The sequence below is a fragment of the Lepidochelys kempii genome, chromosome 1 (genome assembly GCF_965140265.1).
Source record: "Lepidochelys kempii isolate rLepKem1 chromosome 1, rLepKem1.hap2, whole genome shotgun sequence".
Classification (NCBI taxonomy): domain Eukaryota; kingdom Metazoa; phylum Chordata; order Testudines; family Cheloniidae; genus Lepidochelys; species Lepidochelys kempii.
Window position 1 is genome coordinate 140,593,326 of NC_133256.1, and position 12,710 is coordinate 140,606,035.

The window sequence follows — 12,710 nt, forward strand, 5'->3', positions numbered from 1 at the left end:
TATTGAAAACATTCATTAAACAACACAACTTACTAACATTAGAACAGGCCCAGGGAAGCAAATTTTATTTGTGACAATTAGAAATAAGAGGACAACCAGCACTGCTATCTCCACCAATGTGTACAAAACCCTGGTTTTGTGAGGACACATAACCTTGCTCACCAGACAAAGTTAGTTCAGTCATAGAATTCTTTCCATCCCCTCTTATGACACCATTTCTAGGACCACTCCACTGCACAAAACAGAACCTATTCACTCAAGTAGCACCCCAATTACCCTAGGTAACATTCAGAGGTTCTTCCTAAACACACAATGATTGTGCTGTCAAGTGTACACATCAAGCAACAACCTTTTAAGTAGAAAAATGAACTCTATCTCCAGAAAAGCTTCAGTAGTTATCTAACATACAAGTTCTGTCTCCAGTGATTACAGTTGTTTTGTTTGTGAAAACGTGTGTATATTTATAAATTAAAACAAAAAAGTAAATTCTGTTCAGTTTCTTCTCCCAGCAGTAGTTAACATAAAGCTAGATTATGAAGCTCGAACTCAGACCGCCTTCAGAATTTTTAAATTCTGTCGATGTACAGAGAAACAATTGACTAGTGGATCTTTAAAAATTGAATAAACAAAAGTAGGAGTACAAAACAAGACAAAATTTCAAATTCCTGGTTTCAGAGATGTATGAGTTATCGGAGTGCAAAATGTTGGATTGGAGCATATGGGGGAAGTATTTTTTTCCTGGCTGTATAACTTAAAGGACATTTTTATGTATACTCTCCAAAGCATTCACCTTTGCACTGAGTCCAAGCACTGAAAACTTCATCCCAAAGAAATTTGTTTAAGGAGTTACATGCAACTAAATAAGGTTGAAGTGGAATTTGGATGTCATCTGAAGATAGTACTCACAAGCTAATACAGGGCCAGAGTTTCCCACGCTTGTACATGCTCAGTAGTGATTTACTCTGTGAATAATGTGAGTAATCCCATGGAGTCTATAGGGCCGTTGTGCATGTAAGGAGCATTCAATGTTAGTAAGAATCTTATCCACAGTAATTGTGTTTGTGTGTGTGTATCTGTATGGTAAATTTACATATATATATTTATATGCAGAGACAAAATATGACCATAGGAGACCAAACTAGTTAGTCTGGTAATACATGCCCTCAGGATTAGAGTGAATACGACACCTGCGTATTTATTATTAGTAGATGTGAATGTATTTTAATCTAAAAACAACATTAATATTCATTTTGTAGATGAGCTGTGCAAGCCCTTTCGTGGAACCAAAACACAGCCGACTTTCATCTACAGAAACTTCCCAGTCACAGTCTTCGCATGAAGAGTTCCGTCAAGAAGCAGTAGGAAGCACCACTGAATCACCTGTACGCAAAACAGCCAGTCAGCGACGTTCCTGGCAGGATTTAATAGAGACGCCACTGACAAGCTCGGGACTGCACTACCTTCAGACTCTGCCCCTTGAGGATTCAGTGTTCTCTGACTCAGTTGTAATCTCTCCAGAACACAGGCGGCAGTCAACTCTTCCAACTCAAAAGTGCCACCTACAGGATCACTATGGTCCATTTCCCTTGGTAGAGGGTGAGAGAAAGCAAGTGCTAAATGGGAATGGGGGCAAGCCCCGTAGTTTTACTCTGCCTCGGGATAGTGGGTTCAACCACTGCTGTCAGAACCTTTCAGTTAGTGCTTCTGATCACCAGGAAGATGTACAACAGAAAAAGTTAGATGAGGAGGAGGAAGAAGGGAAAGCAGCAGCAGAAAACCAAGAAGATAAAAGTAAGTATTGAATATTCTCTATGGCTATTCAAGATTTCTATTTAAATAACGTACAAGTTGAAAGTATTTTCCTCTTTAATTAAAACAAAAAGAATAGTCTCTTTAATTTTCTTTTAAAATTTAACAGTTTACCCTTGTTGCAGATGCAATTGAAATGACCTTTCTGATTTGTTTTTTGTACAGTTCCCTAATAACTAACAGAATGATGAGTCATGTACCTTAGATTTCAGAACACCCATTGTTACAGAACAGAATTACTATTTCCTTCGAGTAATTTTTAGTTTTAAATGTTAATGGATTTTGTTTCTCTTTCCTTTCCATTTCTACTCACTCTCCATCTCAACTAACATACTCATGCCTTTGAGACGTATTTGGTGGACTTTCCAGTTCAGAACCTGCTCCTGTTGAAGTCAATAACAAAACTCCCACTAAATTCAATAGTGCAAGACAAGGCCCTAAGTGCTTAGTGTGTAGGTTGTAGAATCCTGACAAGACAGCTGAACAGGTTGTGACTAGTTCAGAAAATAAATAGCATATGTTTTCACCAGTTCTTCACCATTTTCTAACATGCAATTTGAAAGATAAAAATCCAAGAAACAATTTATGAAACAAGAACTTCAGAGAAGATATCTACATGAACAACTGGGATAAAAATCCACCTGAAACAGCATAACCACTTCTGTCATGGCACATTAGCTTGTCTTGAGATCAGCTTTTTTGTCAGAGTAATCCAAATTAACCTCTAGAACGGGGATTTCAGAGGAACCTTCTCCCCACACATGCATACACCGGTATCAGACAAATCTACCCCTTATCTGTTTCATGAACTATCCATCACCATTATTTATAGAGCTTTTTAACATATGTTGGCTATCAAAGTTCATTTACCAACCATCTTGAAGGGCCAGCAAACAAGGGCTGCATCAGTTAGTTATGGGGTTATGCTACAATTAAGTTATCTGTAGGAGTGAAGAAGGCAGATAACCTACCAGCCTCTTGAAGGAACTGTGGTTGCTACTAACCTGGATCCCTCGAAATGTGTAGAGGGCCTGTTGGCAGAGTTGGCATGAATAAGGAGTTTGAAAATGGTAGAGGCAGTGAGGTGGGAAAGAGTAAAGACGTTTCACAAAACAGACAAAAAAAATATCCATTAAACTGTAAACCTAACAGTACTGCTGAATATTGGAATTAGTGTTGAATTTTTTTTTATTCTCCATGGCAGATGTGAGTTTTGCTCTATATTTATGTTTTTAATTGATAGATACTAGATATTCTGTTATATGCATCTGGCTTTTAATTAATCCGGTGCCATTTTTTTAAGGAAAATTGTCATTTCAGCTCATCTGCAGCACCTTTCAAACATTTACATTTAATAGGGTAACATTTGGGCTACTAAAGCGTCAGAACTTAAGATGTCTGATGCAGTTTGCTATATGATTAAACTCCATCACCCAGAGACAAAACATGTTACCCTAACTACTTTTACCCCGGGAATTTGGCCTTCAAATGAGCTTTTAATGGTAGCAATAAAAATGACAAAAGCCTCCTAATTTATGAAAGGAAAAGAATAGCAGCACTGACACTACTAGGGGCAGCTTAGAGTCTTTGTTATGGACCCTGTGTTCTTAGGTGATTTAAAGTTCAGTTGCAAAGCTTTTTGTCATTGCATTTTAAACCACACAGCAATAATAAAGGGACACACTTTGGATTAACGGGCCAGAATCTGGACTACCTTCTCCCCACCCCATCCCACCCCCATTTCCAGCCCCTTCTCCAAAATTGACACGTATGTTTCCATTTTGAAAGGGTCTTCTTGACAAGCTCATGTTGGGTTTTTTTGTTTTGTTGCGTTTTAATTTTAGGAAAGCAAGTAATTACCAAAGGAGTGATCATTTCAGAGAAGTTAATGACTAGCTAGGGGAGCAAAATGCTCATGATGAATTATTAACCGTGAGAATATAAAAATGTGAAGAAAATATCAAGTAGCATGTTGAAAAGTTTGAACTGCTTGTTGCTATGGCTACAGTGTTCTGTTTATAGGACTGGCCTTTTCCTGTGCGCTAACCAATAGACAGACAGGATTTTATTGCCAACCTTCTTGCAAAATGTAGAATCTCAGTTTCTGAACTGTGGTGATACAAACTTGCTCAAAACATTGAGTTTTCTGAGATGATAGGTGCATTTGTGCGTGTTGCACCATTGGCCCTGCTTTCTCCATTGTTGTGAGAAAGCAAAAAATTGAAATTGACAAGATTCATTCTTTCAGAACAGAGAGAGAGAGAACAATAACCCCTAGTTCTCATATACAGTGTTACCTTTAGAGACAATCCAAGTTGGGATTCAGATGACCCTGTACCTTGCAATAGATTCTTTAGATTAGTACCCTAATGAATCTCAAATAGTTATGATCTATTGGATAAATTGTGTGTGTTAAAGTTGAATCATTTCTATTGATTTTGGATAATAAATACAACTCCTTTGCAACTGTTAACATGTGAGTTAAATGTCATTGCTGGAAGTTTGTCTTTGGGTCTTTTTGTTTCATTTGTTTTTAATTCCCACCATTAAAAAATACAAAAAATAAAATCAACTAATTTTAAACGACAATCCCCGATCCCATGTTTTTGAAAAATATTGTTCAGACAACTGCACACAGCTTAGGAATTCAGTGCTTTGTTTATGACTCTTGGTCAGATCATCAGCTAGTGTAAATTGGCATCGCTCTGTTGACTTCTGTGGAGCTCCACTGATTTATGACAGCTGAGGATCTGTCCCTGTGTCTTTAAATCGCTATTTCATGCCCAGAGTAGGCATTGCAGGTACACTGCAATGGATGATTTTGTGTACCTGCCCTGCTACTATAGCTTGATACATTGTGGTGAGTTTAAGATGCTGAATGCCCTTTCCTATGTTGGTTTGTTAGAACATTAACTGTATTCTGTACAATCTCTATATTTTTACTCCTTGTTACAGCACATTAACATTGTACTGGTAATCTCTAATTGGGTTATCATTTTTATTTCCTTAATGAATCATTTAGTCTTTCTTTCTCTGTATTGACATTGTCTTGTGATTATTGTTATTTTTAAACCGGAGTTTATCTCCTGTGGTGTATGTATATACGTGCATGTTTTCACTTCTGAGATTATTACGCAGGCAGACATTGTTCAGGGGTGATTCTTTGGAACACGTAGGATCCTCATTGGGAGCAAACCGCCTCTTGTTTTGTTCTAAAGCAGGCTGCACATGATGAATGTATTAATTGGTAATGGCAAAACACATTACGTATCCGTGTTTAAGTCACAAAGGACAAGTCCTGCCTTCTCAGATTTGCCTCACTGTAGATGGAGGTAATAGAATTAGACAGTTATGCATCACATCACTGCCACCCACTCTCCTTCAGGCCTAAAGTTTATCTGTACGTTTTGACATGGATTTTACCACAGGATGCCAAAGAGCACCTAAAGTTGTTCTTGACAGAACAGTTTATTTGCTTTTTGCCTCTAAAAAGCTTACTTCATTTTTACTTTGTTTACTATTTGAAAGTTAGTTTTGTATGGTTATTCTCTCATTTTCATAGGGCCAATGATTTTGTGGGAGAAGGTGGATTTACTAATCTTAATATTTAGCATGTAATAAACACGAATGCTCTGCAGCAGCAAATTGAGCATAGCTCCTACTGACTTGGCCAGAGGGAATGCTCCCTTCCTGCTCATTCACTAAAACTATCTTCTATGGACCACAAGAGGACCAGTTGGAGTCTCTGCTGCCATAACTAATAGGACACCAGATCCAGCGTTAGGCATAAGCAGACTAAGCAATTGCTTAGGGCCCTGAGCAGCTCAAGGGAGGCCGCTATTAGCTTTTTATTATATGTTGGGGAGGGCAAAAAAATATCCCTGCTTAGGGCCCCCAGTGGCCTAGCACCTCACTCCAGGACATGCTGCAACTAGAAAGGAAACTTCGAATTGGTTAAAGCTGATCCTTGGCCTAGTCTCAGCAGATAAACACATGAATTCTAGATGAATTCTAGCAATATCTTTTTGATCATGTAGGCACAGTGGGTACTGTAATAAGTAATAATTTGATTATATAGAATCAACCTGTTGTAAAGAATATGGATAGAAAACATTTTAAAACAAAACTGCTTATTGTATAGCTAGATCTATGGATTTTGAGAACGTGTGGAAGAAAAAAACCCTTATAGGCCATTTTTTCCCTTTGCAGGCTCATTTTCTTCTGCAAAGTTCCTGTCCTATATAGTCTCTCTCTGCCCCTACAAGCCTTCTGTGCCCTTCTCCTATTGGTCCACAGCCTTGCAAATCCTAGGGTTTTATACTGCTACCCAGCACAATAGCATCTGAGCACCTTCCATGTAAAACTGATAGCAATAATGAAGTCCCTAGTTGATTTCATGGAGTCTCGGGCTTTCGTCCTTTTTCAGGGTGAAAGCTCTGTTTAGAGTATTTGTTTCAGGTTTTTATTTGTTTGTTTGTTTGCTTTTTTGTTTTATAGAGAGGTGTGTGGATACAATGGGTGTCGATGCTGTGTCATTCTTACTACTGTAGAAGCCAGTGGGTGGTTGTTTTGGGGTGAGAGTGTTGAAGAGGAAGATTTTGTAGTGTTTCCTAAATATGATCAGACTTTCTAGATTAACCTGCTCTCCGTTTGTTTCACAGCCAGAAACCCTCATTCAAGAATGCTTTGTCTCCAGCTGTTATATGCTTTGTCCTGGGTTTTGTCATCTGCATTGTGCCTGAGGAACTCAGCTGTCTTGGAGGTTCATAGATCAAAATTCATTCTTTAAAGTAGCTGGGGCTTGATTCATCTGAAGCTCCTTGTTAAATGGTAGGGCAGGAACTGCTGCAGCTGCTGCTGGCATCTCTCAGCAGCCAGGACTGAGTTCTTTGCTTCTCCCTCCCTACCCAGCAAAACCAAATAAATGTATTAGTCTCTAAGGTGCCAGAAGTACTCCTTTTTTTTAGAGAAACTAGAATTTGCTGCTTCCACACCACCTAGTGTTTATAGCGAGGGGGTGCAGGAAGCTGCAACTAGGCAAAACAAGGAAAGCCAGTGTCCACACTCATAGGATCAGCTCTGGGAGAGACCGTTGTTATCTCCATAGTGAAGGTTACAACCCAGGGTTTCACCTTGGGGAGGGAGAGTGTTTTAGTCAAAAAGTGAACTGTGGATAAGGTCAAGTATTTCAGATTCCCCAAACTGGTAGCAGTGAGGCTTTTTTCATTTTCTAAAGTAGGCAAGGCAGCATTCCATTTTAATGAAGTACTGTATGACACATAACCCTAGTGGGCTAATAGCTGGACCAAATGGTAACATAGTACTTCTCAGAAAGATCAATATTTGCTTAAATAATGAAGGCTATGTAGCATCTCCATTTTAACTGGGTTTCTGCCATGTAGCCTTCAGGGTGTTGTTTTCTATTTTTCTTATAAATAGGGTACCTTTCACTTTTACAGTGGGATTAAAAGATAGTGAAACATCCAGAAGTGAGCAGCACTCATCTGTGAAGCTCAGGTGAATGTAAACTGAGGATGATGTGTGCCTGAAATGAGTAGGACAGGGTATGCTTTTGTGATATAGAACCATTGACTCTGTTTTCCAATAGAGAGGACTCCATTAGATATATTCTGTGGTTTGACCACCTTGTTAGACAGCTTAAATCTGCACCAGCAGACAGGAGAGGACCATTAACATGTTATATTTTCCCCACTGTGACTATTTGGGTTAATAAAGGTATGTGTGTCATGTAGTGTCTAAGATGGGTGAAGGAAGGAATAAGAGAGATGATAGGTAATATGTCAGGTTGGAAACATACCTCATGAAACCTAATGGATGGCATAAAGTACAACATCTTCAGGGTCACTAAGGAAGATGTTATTCTAACCTACAATATGAACTATATGTCTTGTTAAAATCAGAACATTTCCCATTGTTGTTGTTCTGTCTGGTACAGCCTGTGACTCAAGTGGGCTAATCTCCTGGCTGCATTTTTGTGTGTCATTTTACAATCTGACCTGTTTTTAAATGCTTGGTTGAAGGTTCTGATCATGACTTTCCCTTGGCTGGAGCGCCTCCCTCACGACAGCTTGTTGCTGTTTTCATTTACAGATTATTATCAGCAATTCCACCACTTAATTGTCTTTGAGACTTCCAGTAGTAGCTCTCACTACTAACTCATAATTAGTGTAGCATGGAATGTTAGAAGAGTATTTTTTTAAATTATTCCAATTATATTGGAATATATTCACAATGCCTTACATGCGTTTGCTGACATGAATTCATAGTGCAAAGAAAATATTTTAATTTATTTCTTAGAGAGGCAAATCATTTGTAGCAGATTGCTGTTTCAGGTAGTTGGAGGCAGTGAAAAAGTATAGTGACAGAAGACTGTGTCTAACTGTTCTGGTATTTTCTGCTCTTGGTTTTAAATGAATAACAAAATGCTTCATAAAACAAATAGGACATTCTGTTGTGCATATTCCTGTGGTCTTTATTAATCTAGTTGACATAATATTTCTTAAAGATCCAATTATATGAGAGAGCAAATATATTTAAAAGCTAATCCAGGCTGAAAAACCCAACCTCACTGATTTTACAAAGTCCAGTTGGGTGTTATTTTAATATGCTTCTTTTTGCATTATGAAATCTATAATTTCACATGGATAGCTCTATATATTCATATATAATAAAAAATTGTCTTACTAGATGACAAAATTAGTTGCTTAACACAAGTAGGAACTGGATAAATTCATGGAGGTTAAGTCCATTAATGGCTATTAGCCAGGATGGGTAAGGAATGGTGTCCCTAGCCTCTGTTTGTCAGAGGGTGGAGATGGATGGCAGGAGAGAGGTCACTTGATCATTACCTGTTAGGTTCACTCCCTCTGGGGCACCTGGCATTGGCCACTCCTCGGCAGACAGGATACTGGGCTGGACGGACCTTTGGTCTGACCCAGTACGGCCGTTCTTATGCTCTTAATAAGGCCAAAGCACATATTTACTCCATATAGGCAAGGATACTGTAAGGTGTCTCTTAAGGCAGATATTTGCCTAATAAGAATGGTCTCTTGTACAGGTTTCACTGTGTATTAGTGAACGTTTTGGGGGCCCAATTATGTGAGGTAATGAGTGCCATCAACTCCCATTTAATTTTTTTACCAGAAGACTGGACAGTTCTGCTTAATCAGAACTACAGCCTACTCTACTTTAGTTTTCCTCTTTCATGGGAACGGAGGGAAAGAGAAGGATGCCCCACGCATCTTGCCATTTCCTAAAATATGTGCAATGCCACATCTATGTTCTGTCTGCAGCTCTCCAGTTTCATTAGGAAAGAAGGTGGCCATCATTACGGTTTCATTAGGGCTGGCTCACTTGTGAGAGAAGTTGCTTTCACTTCATCCTAGCCTTATAGTAACCAACTAAGCAAAGGACGAGTCAGATTAAGTTTTTCCCTGAAGCATGCACCTTAATGTGCCTTCTTCCAGAGACTATAAAGCCTGACAGAGTTACTTTTGGCCCTGTGCCATTTTTTATTCCTGTATAGGAGCTACAGTTTTGTGTAATTATTATATTTTAGATAAGCTTTTCTCTAAACTTTCAAGAGCACGCTAATATCCATGAGAAGACATGCACCCCATTAAAAGCCATTTAACTGTTTCCAGTCTGTTCACTTACTTGTTTGTCTACTACCCATATAAAATATGTACTACTCCTACAAAGATTTTCACTTAGAGAAATCAGTACTGTGCATAGGCATACCTCTTACAGATAACGATACTGATCTCCTTAGTAAGCCACTTTGAGATCTACTGAGGAAGAGTGCTGTATAAGAGCTAGGTATGATTAATGTATATGCTGGGTGCTGCACAAACACAGAAGAAAAAAGATGGTCCCTTCCCCAAAGGGCTTGCAGTCTAAGTATTATTATTTATTTTATTGTTATTATTACTGTTCACATTACATTTGGCACAACATTGACATTTGTGGGTGAGGGAAACAAGCTTTTGTAAATCCAGTGGGCATTGTAAAAGATTCTGTACACTGATGAGTGTGAAATTTTAAATTAGTGTGAAAACCAACATTCTTCTGCAGTGTTTGAAAGCAAAACACCACATCGCTTACAAGGTAGCAATTCAGAAAGCAATACTGGCTATTAACAAAAGTAAAACTGACTTAGCCAGATGCCCTTTTACTTCAGTGGTCTTTTACATGGGTGCAAGTATCTACCCATAGAAATCTGGTGCCTTAATTGATTTTCATTGCCTAAGCTGTAAGAAAAATAGATGAATGGCATAAAGAGTTACATGTTCAGTAGATTTTATAAGTTATTTCACTTTTAATGATTTAAGATATAGTTAGCAGCAAAGGTAAAGAAGTTTTTTGCTTAGAATATATGACTATAATTGTATCCTTCCACAGGAGGGGACTTCCTACATGACAATCTCTCCAAAGGATTTCTTGCAGAGTGTACCCCAAGTTGTGTTATTGGAGTGGAGGTGGTTAATAGATCCATGCCCCCACAGACTTCCCTTGGCTGTCCCCAGGTTGGGAGGAGGGGTAAGGAATAGGTGGATAAATTAATATACTCCATGGTTGCATTAATTAACTTTTCCTGATAAGTTCCATGGAGCAGAGGAGCAACATATGGCTTGCCCTCGGCTTTTCTATCCTCCTCCCTTTCCCCATATCCCTTCCCTGCATAAACTCCAGAATTTGGGCAGGGAGGCAGATGATATGGTGAGGCCATAGCCCCATTTGTATATGGAGGATTGATTCTTACATGGAGTACCCCTTCTCACACTATTCTGCAGGACATAATCTAGGCTATTAGTTCTTATGTCCTGTCCCTGCAAGATTCTTAATGTATAGGATTAAATGATGTGTGATTGCTCTCTGGTTTACTAGCTTGTCATGACTCTCAGGCAAAGTATAAAACTCTTTGCATGTTTGGAGATGTTTTCTGCAAAAGTACAAAAGTTGCCTTCATTTTAAAGCATAAGGTGACCAGATAGCAAGTGTGAAAAACCGGGACGGGGGTGGGGGGTAATAGGCGCCTGTATAAGAAAAAGGCCCAAATATCGGGGCTGTCCCTATAAAATCAGGACATCTGGTCACCCTACTAAAGCATAATATGCTGAATTTCTTTTAAATTAGGTTACATTATTTACTTTAAAAATATATATTTTGCATGCAAAATGGAAAGACATACAGCTTGTTTTTCAGAACTTGCTGTATAAATTACAATTAAAAGAATATTTTTCTATTCTGAATTTTGCATTTTTTCAGTGAGAGACTGAAATTAATGCATTACAGTCAGGGTTTAATCATTTACATAAATCTCCTTGCAGCAAACTCACTAAAAATGTTTTTAAAGAAGCTCTCAAATTTAACCTCAGCCCAGGATGTGAGGAAGCTTCTTAGCAAGGGGATGTATGCAGAATTGCGATCATTCATCTCTTCAGTGACATACAACAGATATTTAGCCTAATCTTAAAGATTTCTGAGACAGCTACAATGAAGAGAAGTTAATAAGACATCGTGTGTATAAGAATGTTTGAAAAATGTATATACCCTGTGATATTCCAGGGTGCAATCCAGAGTATGAGGGATTGTGTTAACACCTGCCCCGCAACCTTAGGCACCTCACAATGTTTTGCTGTTGTAGCTCCCACCCATGTCTGCTCACAAACAGCATGCAGGTTACACACCTTCTGTCTGTCTATCTCTACAGCCCTGATCAGGTAGTGCAGCTCATGTTCATTCTTCTATTTCCAAACAGCAAAGTATTTTCTGGAGGTCTGTGAAGAATTAAGAGTTATTTCTTGGCAGCTGGGAGTTGCATTTGTTCTTCAAGAGCCTGATGCTTGCAGTTCTAATAAATTCACTGGATGACTTTTTCTTTGTAACCCTTTTGGCATGTGCCTGAATGTTCAGTTTTGCCAAGTCTCAGGAATCTGGCAATATGTGATGTTTTTCTTAAAGTCCCAGCTCTTCTAGAAAGGTGATTGTGTGGGAATCTCAGCTTTCATTAAAACATAAAAAGTCAGTTTTCTAGACCTCATGGTTATGGTGGAAAGCTTGAGAACATGACCCAGGTGCACACTAAAGTCACAAAAGATAGAGGGCAGATAAAAAGAACCCTGAATCTATTAATTTTAAAAATCTAATTATCTTTGTGGGCCTGACTCATTAGTTTTGATTGAAAATACTGAATACCATATCACCAGAATAGCTAGCATTATATTATTAAATAGTATGATGTAATGGATATAAGCATTCATGAAACAGCCTTTAAAAATTCTGCATTACAGATGGAAAACTATTACTAATTATAATATTGTAGGGGAATTTTTAAAAATGTTTTAGTTTGCGTCTGACATCTAAGCCATACTTTTACTTTTATTTTTGAGCTGCGAGATGATACATTGAGATTTTGTATAAATTTGTTATCCATCCTGGTGAGAGTCTGATAAATAAAATGAAATGAATGATGCATTGCATTTAGAAGTGAAAAGCAAATAGTACTGAAGTTATTGATGGAATGTGAATTAAGTTTTGAAGCAGAGAAATTTCAGAATATTTTATGCCACTTAATGGATGCACATACTTTTATAGGAATAGCAGAGACTCAAATTTTATAATTCTGGGGAGTGCACTGGCAGCTTCCCATGGGCCAAGAACCACCCCTAGTGTTTATACTCATGCTTATTATTTAGTCCAAATTAAATGTACACAACCTTAGCATTTGTTAGTACTTACATATTTCTTTATAGATACAGATTATTTGTTCGAGTTCCCCAACAACAAACTAAGATTGCCAGAAGTCCAGTTTTCAACTGGAACAACCCGTCAAAAAGGGACCCTGGTGGCTCCAGTCAGCACCGCTGACCGGGCCATTA

General features: G+C 38.3%; 1 protein-coding gene across 12 annotated transcripts in view; it reads left to right on the forward strand.

The window, feature by feature from the left end:
• Positions 1–12,710, forward strand: part of CNKSR2 (connector enhancer of kinase suppressor of Ras 2) — a 369,205-nt gene that overhangs the window by 298,970 nt on the left and 57,525 nt on the right. For all 12 annotated transcript variants that reach the window (XR_012160437.1, XR_012160435.1, XR_012160434.1 and 9 more), the window contains one exon: positions 1,257–1,791. Coding sequence is in view for 9 of the 12 variants with exons in the window: in XM_073357190.1 (XP_073213291.1) it covers positions 1,257–1,791 (535 nt within the window). In the remaining 3 variants the exon portion in view is untranslated. The remainder of the gene's footprint in view (positions 1–1,256; positions 1,792–12,710) is intronic.